This window comes from Pyrgilauda ruficollis, unplaced genomic scaffold (genome assembly GCF_017590135.1).
Source record: "Pyrgilauda ruficollis isolate IOZ18807 unplaced genomic scaffold, ASM1759013v1 scaffold32, whole genome shotgun sequence".
Classification (NCBI taxonomy): Eukaryota; Metazoa; Chordata; class Aves; order Passeriformes; family Passeridae; genus Pyrgilauda; species Pyrgilauda ruficollis.
The window spans coordinates 2634131-2656547 of NW_024524600.1; the positions used below are offsets into that span (position 1 = coordinate 2634131).

Sequence of the window (22417 nt, forward strand, 5' to 3'; positions counted from 1 at the left end):
TAACAGAGAAACCTTCTCCTTGTCTACTAAATTGTAGTCGCTTTTTCAGTGATCGATACAGAAAGTGTAACATGGGCTAACACCCTGTTGAGCCAAGTTCTGTTCTGATAAGCTGCCAATAACCTGAGCCACAGCAGTGTGAAAGGGAAGGCAGCACAACAAGAACAGTTTCATATCCAGCTGCAGCTCAAGCCACATTGCTTTATCCACCTAGAAAGGAAAGTTCATGGGAGGTAGATTTCACCCCTTGCTATGACTGTGTCTTACCACACACTACCATTACCTCTTATCTGATTTCTGCACAAATTTCCAAGTCGAATAAATCAAATGTATCTTTCAGCACTTAAAATCCCAGGTGGCAAAATAAACACATATACAGGAGGGAATTAAATATAATGAGAAAATGAATAAAGCACACCACCAAGCATTTTAAAAATTAGCCTTTAGTTGAGAGGCCTTTGGTTTGATCTCTGATATCCATATATCCACTGCCATGTTTCTTGTGTGATAATATATTTTGCATCAGAGACCAAAAAAGCTCTGAAAAGTCAAATTGAAATTTAAACAAGTGTTGTTTGGCATCTTTAGTTTGTGTTAGACCAGGTGGCAGCTGTTGGGAGATCATTTTGTTTTAACAACTTTTTGTTTTGTTAACAAAGAAAAACATTGTCCAGCCAAATCCCGCTGACAGTGAATAAATATTTCTCCTCCATCAGACCAAATATTTTCATTTTCCATCCTAACAGCTACGGCTAAAAGATCTAAAAGGATTTTTCTTTCTATATGACTCAAATATATTTGAATGGTTTGGTGTTTTATGGGAGGTGATTATTACTCTGTACTCTGCACTGCTGAGGTTAGTCTGGAGTACTGCACCACACTTTGGTCATTATACATCCAAAACCGGAGAGATTTGTAAGGAAAGCAAACAAAAGGCAGAAAACATAACTTCTGCAGAAGGACTGAGAAAAGTAGAACACCAAAGAAGTTTATTGAGAAATCTTCTCGTGTGTACAAGACAGTAATGATGACGTAAAGATGATCACATACTGGCACTGGAACTAGGAATCAAACATGAGGCTGAGCTGAAATCTATGGAGAAGGATTCCATCAGAACCTGTTAAGCTGACATCCACCACTACTGGGTCAAGAAGTCCCTGAGCCACAAATTGCTGAGGAATAGCCTGGAGAAGTATCACTACACAATAGTCTTCCCTCAGCATCTGTTTAGTCCCTGTCACAGACAAGATCCCAAAGCAGCCTGGCCCTTTACACTGACCAAGTGCCATTCTCACACTCTGCTCATGTGATATAGTATGAAACCTGTTAATTCTAAAAAGCAATTAGCCCTGGGAGCAAGCCACTTGCCCAACTACAGCGGCCCTTCACAAAACAGTTTAAAGGTCAAGGGCAGTTTAGTGTACTTGTCCTCTTGTTTCTTAAAAAAAAAGGAAAAAAGGAAGAAAGGGATAACCTACAAGATAACAGAATTCAGTGTGGGCAAACAACTCCACATAGTTCACCATATAAATTAATGAGAAAGTTGCAAATTTTGCACTTCTGAAAAAACATAAAGTTTCCAATATTGTAACAAACAGTCACATGGAGACAGATGTGCTCAGGACAAAGTCTGAAATTTCAGTAAAACTGGCTACTCTACCAGATTCCATCTTGCATTTAAAAATCTAAGGGCAAGATTCAGTGATGTCCAGCAATCCTCTGCTGGGAGTAAAACTGTCTCATTTCTATGACTGATGGCAGAAACCTTCACATTTGCAAATCTTGCCTGTAGTTGACAGAGGCACATTTAATTGCATTTGAAAGATGCTCTATTACCTGTAACTCTCTACATTTGCTTCCATGACACAACCATTTAATTTCTGTCATGAATACATACACTTAACAAAAGGGACAAGTTACCTACTTATCACAGATCTTTGCCTAGATTTAAGCCTTTACCTAGATCTTTAGCTGTAAAATGAAGTGATATAAAAAGATGTAGTGTTAAACTGCAATCCAAACCAAGAAGCAAATATTGTCTTTGGAGTGCTTTCCAGGTAGAAGGAGAAGAAATTATTTAACCTTATATAATTACTTGTTTCTTTACTTCACAGAACTACTAATTGGAAACGGGATAGGGAAAAAGCATTTATTGCTAGCTCTGCTCTTCACAAAGGATTTTGGCTGCTGATATTCTTTGTCATAACCCATAATTTAGTATGGACTTCCTACTAAATGTTTCAAAAAGTTACAAAGCTCTAAGAAGCAAATGTTCTGTTTTCACAAAAATCCCTATCTCAGGTAGTGAGCCAAAGAACACAGAACTGAACTCAGACCTTGACATGCTCAATATATTAAGACAACTCATTAGAGCTAATGCACACTTCAGTGTGTTCATAAACATTATTTTAAAGGCAGCAATAAATTATGCAAAGAAATCTGTCAGGTTCGTGAAGAAACCTACAGCATGTATATACAGTCATTTCAAATGACATAATTATGAGGAAATCTGGATCATAACAGAGTGTATGACATACATACATGTAACCTGGTTATCAAATCAAGAGAAGTCAGGCTTTGTGTGCTGTACACTGTTAGCAATATTTTTCTTCAGGGAGAATATTAAATAGATCAAAATAAATGACCTGACGGCTGTTTTATACAGAGGTGATGAGAGGCAGAGAAAACAAGTGAGTCCAGGTGTTCATATGGGCAACTTCTAAGACTGCATTAAGTAAGACCGTGGAAATCAGTTAAATTGCTTGTAGAAAATCTATTTGTTCAAAGTAGGATCAGGACTTCCTCCAAAAAGTCGTCGTTTGATCATAGCCATGTCTAATGTCAAGGCTGTAATTTCACACTACACCATCTTTGCCAATAATGTAAATGTGGGCAATCCTGAGTCTCAGGCCAGCAACACGTGCTAATACAGCTGTTTTGAGATAACTGCTGTTACTGCATCACTGCAATAAGAATGGTGAAAATCAAAAAAGCCTAAAAAGGGTGAATTTTTCACCTGGGTGGACTCATGAACTTGTTTATAACATGGACACAAAACCCCGTGTTGACACATCTTCTGGATGAAGATGAACAACTCATGACGGACGGGGCTTTTTAGGCCAGTTTCACTACCAAGACCAGCATATAATAAAACTGGACCCCAAGAGAGCCACCAAAGTAGATCCTCCAGGATTTTTACTAAGAACTACAGCAAAGGAATAGAGATAGCAGCTTTTATAAATGTGAGATCTGTCACTGATTCCAGTACCAATGCAACTACTGACTTAATCTGAAACTGTGAGCACAGTGATAATTAATATCCTAAATCTGATTATTTTTCCAGGTTGGTATCATAGCCATACATACTGTAAACTATGATTTGGATCCCATAGAAAAAGGTCAGGAGTACCCTTTCTGGGATACACAACATCAGATGATGGTGGATGAATTCATGGAAAAATACTGATGGAAGATACATTTAGGCTGTCAGAACAATCAGCTAGGAACAAAAAATATCTGGGCACTTTGTGAGGATCTCAAGTCAAGAATGAGGAAGACTTCTTCAGAAGCATGGACAATGCTTCAAACACAATCTATCCAAAGCAGCTGTTCTAGACTTGGTAAAAACAATTGCTTACCACAGAGAAAATAAAAGTGTTTCATCATCTTAGCCTAATCTTTAGTTATAGAAGAATATACTCTACCACTAAGAGGAGGCTTATCTTCTGAATACACTATGAAAATCATATTTTTTTTTTTCTACAACCTCCTTAAGACAGTAACCACTCAGCTTCCAGTCACTTGCACAAAATAAAGGACACAGAACACAGTGTTACTGGTCAGTGAAAATCGGCAACACGTTCTCTTCCCAGAACCTGTGTGTGAGGGAGAAGACAGGCATTGTACAGTGAAAGAACACTGTAAGTCATACTCCCTTCTCTATCAATTTCCCTCTTTACCATCCATGAAAAAGTCCACATATTTCACAGTGTTCATGCAAAATCACTAATACAGGCCAGGGTGTTGAAAGAAAACACTTGTTTTCTGACATACTGTCAAGAGTTCCACCCTAACCTGCTGACCGGCGTTACCTTCCCCGCTCTCCATGATGCCATCCTAGGAAAGATATTTCTCTGCACCACCAGCATTTAAAAAGCCCTTTACTCTATAGAATCTGCAAAACGCCATAAATACTCTAAGTAACTGATGCAGTGTTTTGTCCTGGAAGTGTATCTGGGTCCAAGCAGAGTATTCCACACAAAGAAGTGGTGCTCTCGCCATTAGAGACATGGGAGCTTTGCTTCATGTTGTGTCAGAGAGTAAAAGGAAGAGACGGTAATGAAACCATTAACCAGCTCCTCTGTGAGCATCAGTTTCCTGCTCCTTGTAACACCACTACAGAGAAAAAGGCAACTGGCATAACCTCATACCAAACATCCAGACTTCATCATCAGTTAACTAACTTAAAATAAACAAAATACACAACTGTAATTCTCTCATGGATTCTTAATCTCACAGGTTAAAGTTGTGATCTCAGGAAAAGTGAAAGAACATTAGAGAAATGCAAGTATGGTGTTCAAACAAAACACTGCATGTTGTTGAGCTCTCTTTCCTTTAAGAAAATTACTTCAGGACATAAGCAAAAATGTACAATCGGTCATTCTGTCAAATCAAACAATTACATTAAGGTTCAGTTTACAAAAGGTTAACAAACAATTAATAGCTGGCTTAATAAATAGGTGTTTACTTCTCATCTCTGTCAATCCAACAGATAGCTTCTAGCTATCTATAGTACTTTCCACTGGTGTGCTTATAACCTTCCCTAAAATTTACTTACAACATATTTCTCTAACATGAATTACAATTTATGGACATCATTTATTAACCCTTCATAAAATTCTAAATAAACCTTAATATGAAGCATGACTAACTTTATACTGTTTCAGCCCCATACCCCAGGACACATGAAATACTAGCTCTTTCAAGTTTTTATTTAAAATTCTACATTTTAGCTGGGTGCCACATCACTAGTTGCAGAATCACAAATACCTATCATGGCTTAGCCAACACACTGAAGACACAAGAAGTGAAACAAAAGTGGTGGGGAAAGATCACAGGGAACAGTTCAGGTTCTTCCAAAAGAAATGTCCTGGCTGTTTTTGTTGGAACAAACATTGATACCATGACAAAAGAATCAGAGAGCAAAAAAATGGAGTCTGTTGTAAATGAAAACATTGTTTTTCCTTTTTTTTTAGAAACGAAAAACTACAATATGTCATAATATAAATAAATAAAACAGAAAACACAAAGGTAAATTCCAACCCCTGTCACTAGGATCTTAAAAAGGGACAGCCATCTATTTCTTGGATGCAGCCCAAACTTCTCTTACCTGCAAATTTTCAATATACTTAGAAGTCCTATTTAGTGTATCAGTCTTAGGGAACATGATGTATTCTATTTAGTTCTCCTTTTTTTTCCATCCAGTATTTTCACCTTCAACCCCCCACCTTAGTTCTTTTTCATCAAACTGCCTGCTGTTAGTTTAATAAAGTTCAGCTCAGACTTATACTTTTCCTTCACTTTCAGAGCCTCTCTCTTCATTTTCACAGTTCTCCACAAGGTCTTCATTCTCCTGTGTCTTTTCTTCTTCCTCCTCCTCCTCCTCCCCATCATCTCCAAAAGTCTCTTCCTGCATTGTAGTAAAAGTGAAAGACCTGGCAGCAACTTGTGCAGCCAGACCAGATGTGAAGTTAAAATCTGTTGATATGTGGAGCTGGGCCAGCCTATCCTTGATTTTTGAATGTAATGCATCCTTAGAGGGAGGCTGTGAAGCCTCTACTCCATCCACACTGCTTGGCTTGAGCTCTTCAGCATCCCCTTCACACTGATAATACATTCTTTCTTCAGCCCCCGTAGGAACATCTTTATCTGTAATACTGTCTTTGCTTTTCTCCATCTCAGGATCTTCGTACAAATATTCTGTCCTGCTTTTATCAGCAGCATTCACTTCTGGATTAGAGTCTTTTTCTTCAGATTTATCACAACTTTGGCTGCAGTCCTGCTTTTCTGTATCTGAATTCATATGTGATTCCACATTATTTAGTAGCTTCAATGGTTCTACAGGAGACAAGGGTTTCACTGCAGCTTAAAAAGGGGGAAAAAATTAAATGATAACTCAAAGTGAGCTGCTATATACAAATAATTTATTTGCCTGAAAAGATGCAAGACTATAAGGTTTAAAATTACTTTAAAAAATCCGAAAACAACAGAAACACAACCCACACCAAAACTTAAGAAGTGTTTTCTAATCACAAAGCTGAAGTGAAATGTGAAGGCTACTTGTAACTCTTCCTTAAAATCTGTGATGTGAAGAGACAGCACAAAATTGTGGTGTTTAAAGCCAGCATCAAACACAGAGGATATATTCAGTGTTAAAGCAAAACCCAAGTAAAACCACTGTAGTGCATACAGATTTAATTGTGTTCTTGTGAACAATAGTTTACCTAATCTACTAAAGACAGCTGGTATATGAAAACGTCCTTATAGGCAATATCTTATCTCATAGAGCACAACATACAAATACAACACATATCCACACAGTCAGGTCAGGTGTCCTCACAAATAAAGTGTGGTTTAGTTTAGCCTCTCTTGAAGTTAGTAGCAGCAGCGAGTCCCATTGCCAGCAACGGGATGCTTGCCAGGAAGTCTCTCCTCCCAGTGTTACGGGTTAGTGTAACTCGGTACAATCACTCCTTGAAGAACAGGCGGCTTTCATTTTAAGAAAATGATATAATGTCCATTTCCAAGTAACAGATTCCCTAAATTAACTGCAGCAGCTCCATTATAGTAGCAGCACGAACATAAATGAGAGCGGCAACAGCAGATTCCCAAGTTGCATTTCCCTTTCTAATTCCATTCTGACTTTACCCCTGCAAGCAGAGATGAAAATAACTCTGGGAAATACACAAACTTTTCATGGGAAGCAAAATTTACGGTATTAGGATTTTTCAACTGCATCCTATTTCAGTAATATTAACTTTAGCTAGCTGAAGGCAGGCACATTGTTATGGTTGTCACATTGATAACTATTGTCATTAGCACACTGAAAGAATGTGGCATTGAATGGGTATTGTACTGTTTGCTTTAAAACCTTATCTATCAAAGGAGCACTGCATCAGACTCGTCTCAGTTGTTTATGGAGTAGTTCTTTCCCTGTCTTGGAAAAAAGATGTTGCTACTTATTTCTGCACATTTGCTTGAAGAGACAGGAATATGCACAGTAATCTTATCATTTGGGAGCAAACTTCTTGCCTACTTCCTCCAAAGAATACTTTGAAAGGCAAAATTTCTCAAAAAAACCCAAAAAACTTGAGATTGGTAGCTGGCCAATTTGTGGAGTTTACAAATTAATAAACAGGGTGAAATTCATCAGTTTTGAGAGTATGGCTTTCCAAATCTGATAAATAGCTATATAACAACTGTTGTATGGACAAGGTGGGAGAAGGGAAAACAGCTGGATACAACACAACCACCGACAGAATGAACTTTTTTTCAGGGGAGAGGTTAGGGAAAGGCTAGAAGTGATTCTGCAGCAGAAGAAAGTTGTTTTACAGTGTTTGACAAATGGAAATGAAGCTACTAAAAACTTAGCAGACCTTTTAAAAGCACTTCCATGTAGTGGCTCAACAGAAGGCCAAAGGACCAGAAACGTAAGCTCACCTACACTCCCATAAACTACCTATTACCCAAACTGTAAGAAGTATTACCATGATACTGGGCCTTGGAAAACTTCCTTTAGTCTAGTGCTCTGCTAAGATGATATTTTCTTCTGGAATCCAACCTATCACCTCCAATTGACTTCATGCTGTGCTCCTAAGATGTATCAGCTTGTTTGGAGCTGACCTATTATGTGGAAACCCTCACCCCTCCTTAAATGAATCAAAACCCCTCATGTCTTTGTTAGGACAAGTCAGAATGGCTAGCTGGGTGCCTTCACTAACAGATTAAAGCCTTTGAATATTTCAGGATATTTTTCCACAATAATCACAAGTTAGGAAAACACAGGATTTCTGGAATTTGATTGTCCTGTAAAAGCAAGATTCAAGAGGACTATGGAAAAGTGGTATAATGGCCATCCATTGGCTTGGGCCAATGGAGACAAGAATATGAACCTTTCTGGCTTTCAATCTTCAAGATAAGGCAAGTCAGAAATGTAGAAAGTGCAGATCACATAAATGCCTCCTTAAGGACTGACTTGTGTATGGATAAATTGCACCATGATATCATATTTACTGACTTGTGCTTCTTTTGAAGAAATAGTGAAGGATTTTCTTAAAAACCAGTAGAAGATGTTATATCAGGTGTACATATCAGTCTGTCAGGTCAGACACACACAGTCTGAGCCAACAGAAGACAATAGTAACTACTTTCTTGAAGTGCCCTCATGTTTTCCACGTGTGTACAGGATGGAAATAATCTATGATTACTCCTATGCAGCTGGAGAAAATCATACTTTCTTCCCTCCTCACCCTTTTATCTCTAATCCTAAACCAATGTAATAGGAAAGGAAAAGGAACCAACATGAGCCACAAAGGCTTTCTGGTGAAGAGTTACTGCAAACTACAGGAGTGAGTTGACTCTTCCCAGCTATGGCCACAGATGGCCTGAGGATATGCTGATATGTATTACCTGCTCAGGCCAAGTATTATCTGCTTAGGTAAGGAAATGTCCTAGGCAGGTTCTCCTGACAAAAACTCTTTCTGCAAGAGTTTCACTAGGTCTGTGAAGACTTGAGCTGGAGGTAGGATCACTTCTTCCTCCAGCAGTTAGGAAATGAAGACTTGAAGAAATTTATGTGAAGAGTTGTGTGGTGTTTTATCTAACAGAAATACTGAAATCCTACTCCTGAGAAAACTCTGGTGCAATTTGATGTCTCGGGTTTCTAATGCAACTAGAAGAGAAATCAGTACCTATTGGATGGTCAAGTGATCTCTTTTACCACAGTTGTAGCTTTATGGATATAAAGAAAAACATTGCTAAAACCAGATATTTTTGATAGTTTGATATCAAAAGAGACACTCTCACAAATAGGTATGGTCTGGTCTGTTACTTTGTGTTCCTAGTAAATTACTGAAAATTTGCAATCCATGGTCATTTTTCTGGTAGACACTGTCAGGGGCAGAATCCTCGGACATGGTGCCAGACTTGAGGGTTGTTTTGCATAACACAGAACATGGAACATTTTAGAAAGCTTTTCCTAATCTGTCTTTAAGAGGAAGAAATGAAAATAAGAAAAAGGAAAAGAAACTCCTGCCAATTTTAAAGAGAGTAGATCAAATAGCTCAAGCAGTGAGAGGAATCAAGTTTTAACAGACAAGCTGTCTTGTTAAGTCAAGAGAAATTTTCATATCCTGCTTTCAAGTGCAAATGAATGGAGATACTCAGCAGTCTTCAAAATTAGTAAAGGCTAATTTGAAAGAACTCGTCTTCTTAGGTGGTTTGTGTTTGGTTTTTTTTTTTTTTTTTTTTTTGTGAACATATTCTGTATTCACACCTCATGGAAACAAAAGCCAGTTATTTCTCTAGTATTTAGAAGTCTAGCTCTTCAGTTTAACCTACATACTTTTGTACGTCCAGGATAATTTTTCTGCTGGTTTCTTTAAATTCTGAAAAGTAATTTATTTATGCACCCTGATAAAAATTCGTTATTTACTGGAAAGCCATGAAAGAAAGTCAGTTCAATCTGCATGGTTTATATCCTGACAGCTTTCTTTATGTCTTAATATTTTTGTGTATTTAATATTTTAGCTCAGTGTTTTGTTTAAAGCCAAATTCTCACTTCTACGAGTTCATTTCAATATATAGTAAAATGATTGCTAAACTATAAAAAGATGGAATGGCAACTAAGACCACACAGCTCTATCAAAGACACTACTACAGCTAAGCACTGTCTGAATTCCAACAGTCAGAAATTCATGTCAAACAGACACCCATGTTTTTTAAGGAAGGAATTAATTTTCAAAAAAATGCTTACCATGTTCACTGAATAGTAGCTGTTTCCACTTCTGTCTTTCAATTTCTGAAGCTTTGAATCCCAGTACAGATTTCAATTCTTGTAACACCCTCTTAGATTCCTGTCTCTCTCGCTCTTGCCTCTCTCTTTCTTCTTGGGAGAAGCAGTAAAAATCTTCCCTTTTGTATTCATTATCTGTATCTGAATAATCAACATATGCTTCCAGTTCCTAAAGAAAGAAAGGAAGAAACTCTTGATCTTCACTGTCAGCTGCACTCAATCCTACAATCTGATTCATGATCAAGTGATGCCAACACAAACCAACCACAGTAATAGGATGGAGCCCTGTTTGAGCAGAGCCAGTGGACCTGACCCTGCTCTTGGTAGTATCTGTACGATTTTGGAGCAAGTCCACTCACTATCGAGATTTACCTTCATACACAAATAGGATTAAGTGATATACCTTGAAAATGGGAGACCATTTCTCTGTAATTACAGGTGGAAATAAGCAATGCTGATGTGGGGTTTTTTTTTTTTTTTTTAATTTACATTGTAACCAGTTCCTGGTAGTCATGCATCTTGGTAATTTAACATACATAAATCCTTATTAAGAGATATAGAGAATAGCAAACTTCTCTGCCAATTTTAAATGTATTGGATTACAAGCATAAAAAAACAGAGCAGCATTTATATTATAACAAATTTTCAATAAAGTAATTAGCCCCAGCTTTTTGATATGGAAAAACAGCTAGAGAGAATACATGTGGGGGAGAAGCAAAGGAGGGACAGAGCAGAGCATGGGTGTTCACTGTGCTTTCAGAATGCATCTGCCATTCACTTCTGGGATGGAGGAAGTCCACCTCTCTAAGACAGCCCATCCATCACCCCGGAGTTCCTCAAACAACACAAAATTATTCAGTGTTACAGGAAAAATATATCCAAAAATGCAGAGAGTAAGCAAACTGAAGGCAGGATGATTTGTGCTTGAGTTGTCACTTTTGCAGCTGTGTCTGTTTATCCAGCAAGAGTAGGACTATTTCATATACTGCCTTTTAGCAATTCTCACTTTTTATTACTCTGACTTGTGTTGCTGCTCTCCTTTGGTCACTCAGTTCTAATCATATATATGAGAAATGAATACTAGTGCTCTTTTTTCCAGGATGGGGAATAGCTCCCCATGGAACAGCAAACGGAATGTACACAACTTTTTCCACAAGTCCAATTTTGAAGTGGTACTGGCCACTTGTCTGTCTCAGCAAGACAACAAGGTCACTGCACAAGCAACTGAAAAAAAGAATGGATGCAGCAAATAATCCCCAAATGTTATTTTAAATGTATTTTAAATTATCCCTTTTTTTTTGTTACCTGCTCTTCAGGGATTGGATCTTTGTTTTCTATGTATATGGCAGGCTGTGTTAAAGGTACTGCAGTATGCTGTAGGTTGTCACAGGAAACTTCAATTTTGCCTTTAGGGGAAAAAAGAAAAGGGATTTAAAAGAAATAAAATTGAGTATTGAATGTTTCTGACTCACTCAGGCAGGGTCCAGGTATTTTCATAAGCAGGATTTGCATACATGAAAAAAATGGTGAGAAGGGTGGTTAGGTTACACTGAAACACTGTTAGACAGCACTTAAGTAACTTGGCTGTTTTTATAGAAGCTGGATCCAATGGAACTTGTGCTGAAACACTTCAACTAACAAATCTCAGAAATTTTATAGACTTTGAAAACCTGCAGAGGGCAAGCAACATCAGTAAAACCAGAGAAGAGATTTTCTTCGGAAGTTTAGAAAAAATTATAGGTAAAACAGCTTCAAATGACTGGAAAATATTGGAAGAAATAATTAAGGAAAGTTTACAGGAAGGTATTTGCAAGGTAGCAAGGAGACAAATAACAGCCAGTGTGGATTTGTTGAAAATAGAAGATGTTAATTTTGCAATGCAGTAACAGGTCTCGCGTACAGAAAGAACCAAAGACATCCTGCGTTTTGTTTTCAGAAAGACTTTTGACATGGCGTCATGACATCTTTATAAGGAAAATGCAAAGGCCAGGAAAAGTTGCTATTAAGTGCATAGAACAGCTTCTTGGATCATTACAGCATGATTACCATTTTCAGACTGGAATACATTGAGTGAGGATTTGTCTCAAGTCCAATATTCTCCAGTATTGCCAATGGGTGAAAGAGAGGTGTTGCATCTCATTAAATCTGCTGATCTGGGGATAATCTGCAAGAACACTGAAGGGCATCACTAGAATAAAAAATAATATTGGAAAATCAGAGATACAACCCAGGTAGAAATGGATTTCAGACCCAGCAGTTTGGTGACAATGGCTGCAAACTTCTGTGCTTTGGAATAGCCAAATGCACAAATGCATCAGAACTGACTGGGGAGCACCACTGAGAAAGAGGTGAGGAGCCTCACCATCAGCTCCACCCCACTGCAAGCAAAAAGCCAAATTACAAACTAGCACATACAAGCAACATGTTAGACATATGAAATAACATTTCTACTCTGGCACTGATCGGGCTGTGGATGGAACATACTGCCCAGTCTGGGGCCCCTTCATTCAGTAACGTAGTGGGCCAACTAGAGGGAACATAGAGGAAAACACTGGAAATTATAAAGAGGACTAAATAAAGCATAGTCATCAGGAAAGAGCTGAAGCATAGGGAGTTATGTAGAGAAGACAGAAAGAAGCGTAATAATCATCTTTGAGAACGTAAGAACCATCAAGAGGAAATGGATTTCCATTGTGAGTGGATCAGAAGTACGGCTTTTAAATTGCAGCAAGAAGTACTTCTATTCAGTAATAACATTCTACTGGTAATGGAATTAAGTGCTGGAATAGATGCCTGGAAATACTGTAAAATGTCTCTAAAAAGAGATTTTTAAGAAGACGTAAACAGCATTTACTCACAAATACTGATTTACCTTGAGAAGGGAAATGGGTTGCCAAGCTCCACCTAACCCTATTTTCCATTTCTAATCTATACACTGAACACGTAGGGATGGTGAGATTCCAGCAGAGTACCACAGCCTTGCTCTTATAAATATCTAAAAAAGTTGTGTACATTTGCAAAGATGGTTTAAAATGAAAAAGGACAGAATTTAAACAGTTTGAGGGCCATTGTTTCAAAGATCATTAATACAATGCTGTAACTAGCCATAAAGAGTACTCCATTCCATAATATTAGCAGTAGATTACTACATGCTTAAATTGTTGAATCTTTAAGTGATACATTTTATTAGTGATGAAAAAAATGTGAAAGAATAAAGAAGCTGAAAGTTCTAGGAAATGAGCAAAGATGTACATGTAGATGAATAATAGATAGGTCCATCATTGCCCAAGGAATTTAAACAGAGGTGATCTCCCTTAAATGTGCAAGTCCCACTTGTTCTGAGGCTCTGCTCTGTACCTGACAGGATCAGTGAGTAACTAAAGGCACTGATTCTAGAAATACACCAAATCATGTAAAGAAAGAAGCCAAAGTGCATTCCCTGAAGGAACTGTATGCTAAAATATAAGATGCATGCTGGTGTCACCACCAATGACAGGCTGACAGGAGGCTGACAGGAGGCTGTGATTCTGAAAGGCTTTGCTTTGGCTGTTTAACGTACCTGTAAGAAACCAGCTCTGACATACAATGATTCAGGGCAAGAAGCATGTACTGCTTTTATACAGATGCTCTACTGGCTGAACTAGTTAGTTGAGCTAAGTATCTATTGCAGCAGAAGTGCTCAGCATCCACTTAGACAAAATGCTCTAAGCCCGTGGGGTTCTTGAAACAGCTCTTGTCAAAAGATTGATTTAGTTTTGGATAGTAATGCATAAATGGAAAAGCTGTGCTGAGCTGTTATATTTATTCAACAGGAAAGTATCTTCTCCAAAGAGTTTTCAGAAAGTATTGAAAAAAAGAAGAGAATTTATTGAAGTAATGTACATAACATGACTGACAGACCAGCTGTTAAAATCTGTAGGAAGACAGCAAAAGAATGGAACTTGATTTCATGTACAGCTTGACAGGGTCAACTCGCAGAAGCTGGATGGCTTAGAAATATATCAGGAAAGTCAAATGTTGTCAGATAAATATAGTTTTCAATGACCAAAATAATTTAAAGTAGCTTCTGTAGATTAGTTCAGTAAACTTGTTGCAAAATAGAGGTTCAATCCCAGCACATTTCCAGGAAAGCAAGTGGGCTAAAGTGAAGGATTATTATATTTTTTATTTCCCACGCAATCCCTTCCTTCTAGATCACACACAAGGTTATTTTTGCACTGAACTTTAAAAGGAAGCAAGTTATAATAAAAACGCCTGCTGTGAAATTTATACACAAAGTAAAAATAAAACTAAAATAACTAAAAATACTATGGTGTGTAGTCTAGAAAGAACTTTTAAGGAAAGGGGAGAAAGATCAGTGGAACTGCAGGTTGTGGAGGGTGTCAACAAAACACAACAGGTCAACACATGCAAATATATCAGGCTACATCTAACATCCTCACAGGCTGTTTTACACAGCACTGAGGGGGAAGCTGTAAGACTGCACTATCAGGCAAAGTACAGGAGTTTGTTTATACCATGTCTGGACCTGCACAGAGCCTCCAAGAAGCCTCCCAGTGCTCCCAGTTCTGATGTAAGCATGAACAAGCTTGGCCTGCCTGCCTCTAGGCCCACAGCAATATTTATCCATCTACTGGATATTCCACCCATACATCATTAAGAGCAGAGTGCACTTCAGATTTGGATTTCTGTAGGTAACTTGCTGATACCCTAAGTTCCCCCTGACAATTTTCCTAGTGCAGTCTCCATTACCAGCATTTTTCAGATGCTGGGCTGTGCCTTCCTAGGACAGTAAAAATGCTCCTGGAAAAAAGAAAGATTAGAAATTACAGGTTCAATTCTATGTCAGGAGAGCCTAAGTTCACTTCAGTTATTTAAGCTGGTTATGCTTCACAAGAACAGCATGGGCAGTACAGATCCCTAATGAGAGGGACAAGAAACAAAATGCTGGGATATGCTGCTCACAAAGACTTTTAAGAACACCAAAGGTTAGCTCACTCTCTTTGAGAGACAAGATAAATGGATATTATATGCTCAACATGTGCTCCATGATTTGAAATGTTCTAGGAAATGTGATTGTCAAAAAAGTTTCATGACAATGTCATTATCATTTCAATTAATGGCATCATTTTAATGCAGTAAATCAATGAAAATCTTGAAGGCGATTCATTAAAATCCTATCCCTTCACAGGTGATTCACCCATCAAAGGCAAAAAGCCATGATGAGTCTACACCTGAAAATGTAACCATCTGAATCCACAGGTCTAACAGACTGAGTTAACATGGTTGCATTTTTGCTGAAACAAAAGCTTCAAGGCCATCACAATGGAAAAGTCTGATGTAAGGACACAGTTTTTCAAAGTGTATGGTTTTAAGACCTTCTTCAGCTAAAATTCTGATACACAGGCTGAACACTGTCACTGATTCATTTGACTGTTTCATCTCTGAAGTGTATCCCATTAGCTCCTAAATTAATCTCTCACATTTACCTTTTTTATTTGGGTTTCTTCCACTCATTTTTTCCACCTGAGAAATGGCTTCTTCCCAGCAGCTGTTGCTTGCCTGGATATGAGGCTGAATAAACTTTAGTTTTTGTTCCAGAACCTGATGGGCTTCTGTTGTCAACTCGGGTGTCTCCTTAGTGCTAACAAGCTTTTCAAGCTCATCCTCAAGAATTATTACCCTAAGTAATGAGGAGGCAAACAGCAGTAAGTAATAATAAATATTTCACCATTCTTTCAATTATTTAATGTAATATACTGTTATTTCCTTCAAGTTTTAAGAACCCACCTCAGTCAATTCCTCAAAGATGCCCCAAAATTTTAAAATTAAAATATTTTTTCCTACATCAAGATACATTGTTAACCTGCAATTGTTATAGTAATCCTTATATGTAAGATTAAAGGAGTAGGACAGTCTCAACTGTTTCACCAAGGCAGTGACAAATCTTTAAGGATATTTACTAGTTAGTTACTATGAGCTGAATGTTCTTATAAAGCATAAAAATCAATGGAAGGTAATTATGTTTTCATATTTTTATAAGGGAGTCACAGAAGCAAGGCAAAATCTTAGTGCTGCTTATCTTAAAGTTTTCACCACAAACTCAAAGAATACCCAGGAAAAATATCAGATTCTACAGTAAACCAAGGACCTTTGAGCCCATACTATGTAAAGATATGGCTGTGACTGCAAAGACTTTTTTGCTTTTACTTGGGGATACAAGCTGACAGCCCAAAGAACTTCAAATGCAAAGCCTCCTGCATACTCTGTTATTCACGTGTAAACGTACTCATTGAGCAGGGCCTTGAGATGCAGCTGCAAGCTGCGCACCGCCGTCTGCAGACTGTTCAGCTCCCTGCACTGCTGCTTGCTCCTGGCTGGCCACTGCAAGCCCGCCTGGTGCTGGGTTTCGAAGTAGCGGTAGAACTCGTAGCTCCTCCTGAGCTCCGCCAGGCAGGCGGCGTGCGTGTGCGGGAGGCCCTGGCTCACGTCGCGCAGGATGTGGTGAGGCAGCCGCTCCGGGGACGCCGAGGGCTCGGGGCACGCGTTGGCCGGGGACAGCAGCAGCGCCAGCCTCCTGAAAAATTCTGAACTCTGCCCTACCCACAGCTGAAAGAGGACCTGCAAAACAGGGTAGGGTTAGCTCTGTGCACCTGGGAAGGCGGTCAGCTTCCAAAGTAAATGTACAGATACACCATGGGAAAACACTCCTTGGCCGGCAACAGGAACTTTGAAAAACTGCAAAAATCCGCTGACTGTTTTTGAAGGGTATTCCAGAGCACGTGAGGTTCAGATCTTGTGAACCTTAGGTGACTGTTAATTCCTTGATGAAGGATATTAAACGCAATTATGCTCATAAAGTTGTCAGAGTCCCAAACCTCATATTCCCGTCGGCCAGTTTCATTATTTGCTATAATCTCCACATACCCTACAGCTCGTAAAGGGCTGCCAAAATTCCAGCGGCAGCAAAGACATTTTTCCCTTTATAAGGCCAAGCTGTCATTTCTACAATCTAATAACTACTGCATTGCCCCACACCCAACCTTGAAACATGAGCCTAATTGCACTGTACTCAACAAAAAAATATTCTACATCTGAAGAAAGTTGAGCTGCTAACTTTTTTCAGCCAAAGTAAGAAATTCCACCAATACTACTAAGGAAGGAAAGGCTTTTAAGAAATGGATTGGTTCACAATGTCATATATGGTACAAAAGAGGCCAGTCCATCTGGGAGCAAGGCAGTCCAAAATTTCAATTTCTTGAGAACTTCCACTTCCAATGAAATGAAAAGAACTGTTTTCTTAGTTTAGAGAAGTTTGCTCAGTAGATCATGACAGTACAGCAGCACCTTTTATGTCTAAAATGAAAAGGAAAGGTTATGATACTTCTCTCTGGAATAATGGCCCCTATTAAAAGGGATCAGCTGTAGGTGATTATGAGGTGCAGACTGAAAATTGTTCACAAGCATTCCAGACCAAGGAAGACAAAACATTGACTCATCATGTCAAAAATACTTGGATGCAAACTGAGAAAGTATTTCAAAAGAAAAAAAGAAATCTCAATTTACAAAAGATGCTCATGAGAAAAAAGAATACATGAATGACATGAAATTAATTTGGGGTACACATGCAAGACTGATTTGGCTGGGTGCAAAAATACAAAGCAAACAAATGAGCAGCAATCACTCAAGTGTCTCTGAACGTGTGGTGCCCTGGATAAAAAATCAAAAGCTCATGCTGTAATAAGCACAAAAGAAGACCAATCCCTTTGACCAGACATAAATCACAGGCAGTAAAAAAGTAGCACACAGAAATAGTGGACTTCAGGAACTGATAATAATAATCAAGAACCTACCTGAAAAAAAGCACAATGACAAGAGAAAAGTAAATTCCAGATGTATTTATGCTTGCAAGCAGCTTGCTCTGCCAATAACTACTGATGATCTTTGCTGACACAAAATATCCACCTTTCCTCAGCTTAAACTAGGAATTTTTTCTTAAGTGAAAAATTTTCACTCTTTAAACTGCTTTACTTCAAGGACAAGGTAGCCAAAAGACACATGCTACATTTGTCATATGGCTTAGCATGACCTGCATTTTAATAGAAAGACAAATTCTCTCAAAGGGGAAGAAAAACTCCTGAGGTCTGCACAAACATCCAAGGCTCACCACACAAATATGTCCCAAGGTTATCAAAGTATGTTATACCTACACAGGAATCTGCTTAGGACTGATGTATGTTAATTTAGCTTGGTTCAGCTATACCACACCCGGCCTACATTGCTGGCTGTTATGAGTTACCATAAATTGAGATTTACTAGTTGTAAATGTAACTGTAACCAGAAAGCATCCTAACCAGTTTAACTAAAACAGAGTTCAGTTAAATTACTGCAAGTTGCAGGTAAACAAAGGCTTAGCTTACAAGCCTGGGCACTTCTGACTGGCTTCTTGTGCTTAAAAACAAGTGGGTAAATTAGCAGGCTTACATGGTTGCAATTAGAACTTCAGCTAATGAAATGCAAGAAGAAAAATCCCAAAAGCTGCTATTTATTGTAGCTCTTAGCTTAAAGCTAATTAGACAAAGCCTCAAAGCTTAGTAATCACTATTACTGGTAGAATTTACTGTCAGAACAAAAGAAGTCAAGGTCTATAAATTAAGAGAAAAAAATGCAACAAGAGCCAACCCCAGAGAAACACAGAAGTCATATAATAATGGAATTTTCCATTAAAAAAGACAATGCTAAAGGGGAACTGCCCTAGCAGAGGGTTATTAGAGAATAGAAGGCTTGCATTCAAATTAGATCTTCCTTCCAATTGACTCACGCAAATAAAAAAACCCTAACATCTCAAAACAAAATAGATAAAAAGGCCATTATATGGTTGTCACTCTGTTCAGTTAAAAGTTTTGCAAAGATCAAAGAACCACACTGGCTCATGGCAGCAGGGGTCCAAGCTTATGATTTCTGCTCCTCAGTGTGACTAAATGCAGCTACTCCCTTTGGCATTTACAACTAATTTGTGATTTTTGATGTATCTCTTTTTATTCACATCAAGAGATTAGATAAAAAATTAATTAAGTACAAATACAGAAATTATTTTATTCAGCTGGGATCAGGTGAAATCAGAGAGCAAAAAATCATGTTTAAGGGGTTGATCAAACTGATTATAGAACACTGACTTGAATTTCCATGACTTGCAGAAAAATATCCTAATGTTGTATTGAGTAACTTCTCTTTCTCTACATGCACAAAGAAATCAGGTGAATGCTGATAAATGTAGAAACACATGATAAGAGCCTGACTGATTACACCTTACCCTCAATTCAGTGTGTTGCTACAGGCTACGATGTACAAGCCACAGGACTTCATGACAAGAGAAAGATTTTCACCAGGAGCCTGCATGGATGTATTAAGCCCTTCTAGGAGAACTTACCTTGAGTGCAGGCAAGCTGAAGCCATCAGTCAGATTGTGTGCCTCCTCTTCAGAGACCTGCTCTTCACTCAGTCCCAGACCCAGCTCCTTAAAGGGGACCACACAGATGTAGCTGGTCACGTTGTCACTCTCCGAGTTCAGAGGGTAAGTTTAGCTGGAGTTAAGGTGGTAAACAAAGCCACTTTTGCATTAAACATACAGAAAATGAAAGAAATACTTAATAAGGTTTCTCATTCCAGGCAATTTTTATGAAATCACATACTTTCACCCCAAATCCACCTGAATCCTGTTTCGCAATCCTTATCTGAAGCGCAAGTTTTAAAAGCTCTTTGAAGGATGGGAGATAAGAAACTGACAAAACACCTATGTCAAAATAAAAACACATAAAACCAAACAAAGTAGATTGATGAAAAATCCCTGCATCCCGTTTGAATGAGTGAAACAGCTTACTTTTAAATATTGAGTTTCCAAGAGATAGTTCATGTCAATCTTAAACCAGAAATTAACAGAGGAAAGAGAACAATTGTGCAATTTTAAATTTTAAAGGTAGCCTGTGTTATAGACTAAACTCATGATGTGAATTCGCTGAGAGGTCTGTCTGTGGATGGACTGCTCAGAGGTCTTTATGTAAAAAGTCTTTAACATTTCAGAGAGCTCTGTGAAAACAGGAGCTCCCTGACTGTGTCATACCATTAACTTTATTGATTACATCACTGTAAAGACATTATGATTTTGGCAGGATGAATGACAAACTGGTATCTATCAACACCATTCAGCACAATTAAAATCTCAGTAGGAAAATATACCTTTCTAGTCATCAAAAATGCTTAAAAAGTAGGAAGCAAGCCCAATATAACTGATACCAGAAAAGAGAAAAAATAATTCTTAGACTAGGGCAGCATTTATTTTAAAATAGCACTAATTCTTGGATAACCTCAGGCTGGGGAGGAACAGTTCCAGATTTTTGCATGTTTTCTGACAGTTACCCAGTCACAAAATAGTAAAATTCATTTAAAACAGAAATGTAAACTTATGCCCATAAGTACAAAATCACATCGGTTCCACAGAAATATATATATATATATATTTGTAAAGCATTAATGAAAATATGGTCTTAATTTAATATATTTGTTTTTCATTTATAATTTGATCTAGAAACTGAATGCTCTCATCTCTTGCACATAAAGCCAATTAGAAGCACTTGTTTCTTATCCATCTAATGTGTTTTCTGGGGGAAGCTACGAGTTCCATCCACTTTCATACCCAAATTTTCCATGTGCTAAATTCTCATAGGATTTAACTTGCAAAACTGATTTGCTCAAGAGACTTTTACCAGTTAAGCAGAAGAACATTGTAGGAAAAAGTAATATTCTGTGTCCCAGGAAACAGTAAAGCAAAGTGTCCAGGATCTAAAAAACCACATTTCTCCCTACTTTATTCCTAATGTGTGGAAAGGAAGAAGCCTATTAAGTGTTCAAACAAAACCCTGCAATGTAAATTAATTAGGATCAGAATATTACTGTTGTCACTAGCAGCTGCCTCATATAAATGGTGTCTGCTCTAAATTAACCTGACAGCATGCCCAGCAGAGGGAGCACAAAGGATGAGGATGATAACTCCATCAGAAACTGAAAAGTCAGGTCAAAACCCTTCAGGACCACTAATTTTAGAAACTACTTGTACTCTTTGTTAGCCTTTTCCTGCAACATGGCATTTCCAACAGTATGAACACCACAAAAGGCAATTTGGACACACATAAATTCCTAAGTCATGCTAAAAATAGATTCCAGGCGACATCTCAAATGTGAGGTTTGACCAAGGAGCCACTTACCCATGCTGTGTCTCAGCCAGGGATTCCCCGTGGCTTCCTGCACCTCCTGCCTTGCCCTCCTCTACTGCAGCCCTTCCACTCCCATTTCTATCTGACAGATGAGAGCAGAGAACTGATCCCATGCCCCCATTAGCTTCCTAAGGATCAAACATTTAGAAAGTTTAAACATATACACACCATTATATACAGGAACACACTTCCTTCATGCACTTTGATCTTGTAGTATTTTTAGCCCTACTGACTTCTGTTAAAGCCAAAATACTAAAGCCTAACTATCTTAGATTAGTTAAATTTTTCCATGTCTCTGTGAAAATATTTCATTCATCTATTTAACTTACATGCCTTATTAGCTTGAAAGAAGAGAAGGCAATGCTACTTAATAATGAACTGTGAAATCCAGAATAAAATGCCTGTACAGTGAATGTAACCTCATATCATGTTAGACACTCTTGTTTACCTATAGAAAAACAAGAATGCGAATGTATCCCTGTAAGTAACAATTTAACATTCATACTTTAGTCTTCAAAAGCACATTCCCATCTGAACACCTAACAGGAGATTCTCACAGGATTCCTGGGAAATCCAACCTGCTCTTCTATAAATTCTCACCTGCTCACCAGGTGAGCTAAGCATGTGATGAACTGGCTGGTCAAGGAAGAAACTTTTTTACTGCGCTGAAAAACGCCCAAGTGTCTCTACTCAGATATTTCAGCATGGCAATTTAGGATTTTATAATCTCAAGAGGGTACTACTTTTTGTTTACTTGTTTTCTTGCATGAACTTTCCCTCTCCCTAGTTAAAGGTACGGGTTTTTCTAACAGTTCATGATGCAATAACTAAACCTTTACAGAGTAGAAGCAACAAGTTTTTACGAGATTTACTACAGGAAATTTGCAAATGTCCCTGTGCCCAGTGCATCTCAAAGACACAGAAGGCATTTTATATGCATTCCATTCTAATAGGGTAAGACATCACTCAGTTTAAAATACTACTATCCAATGTCTAGTTCTATCACTAACAAAAAAAATAACACTATTTATGCCTTGACAGCAAAGAACATCACCTCACAACAAAATCCAAGCTT

At 38.1% G+C, this 22417-nt stretch overlaps 1 protein-coding gene across 1 annotated transcript in view; it reads right to left on the reverse strand.

The window, feature by feature from the left end:
* Positions 1 to 972: 972 nt before the first annotated feature.
* The window catches only part of VEZT (vezatin, adherens junctions transmembrane protein), a 45089-nt gene continuing 23644 nt past the window's right edge, over positions 973 to 22417 (reverse strand). The window contains exons 8-13 of the mRNA XM_041474259.1: positions 19503 to 19650; positions 16362 to 16693; positions 15562 to 15755; positions 11378 to 11478; positions 10034 to 10241; positions 973 to 6144 (exon numbers count right to left, since the gene is read on the reverse strand). Of these exons, the coding sequence (XP_041330193.1) occupies positions 5564 to 6144; positions 10034 to 10241; positions 11378 to 11478; positions 15562 to 15755; positions 16362 to 16693; positions 19503 to 19650 (1564 nt within the window). The 3' untranslated portion in view covers positions 973 to 5563. The remainder of the gene's footprint in view (positions 6145 to 10033; positions 10242 to 11377; positions 11479 to 15561; positions 15756 to 16361; positions 16694 to 19502; positions 19651 to 22417) is intronic.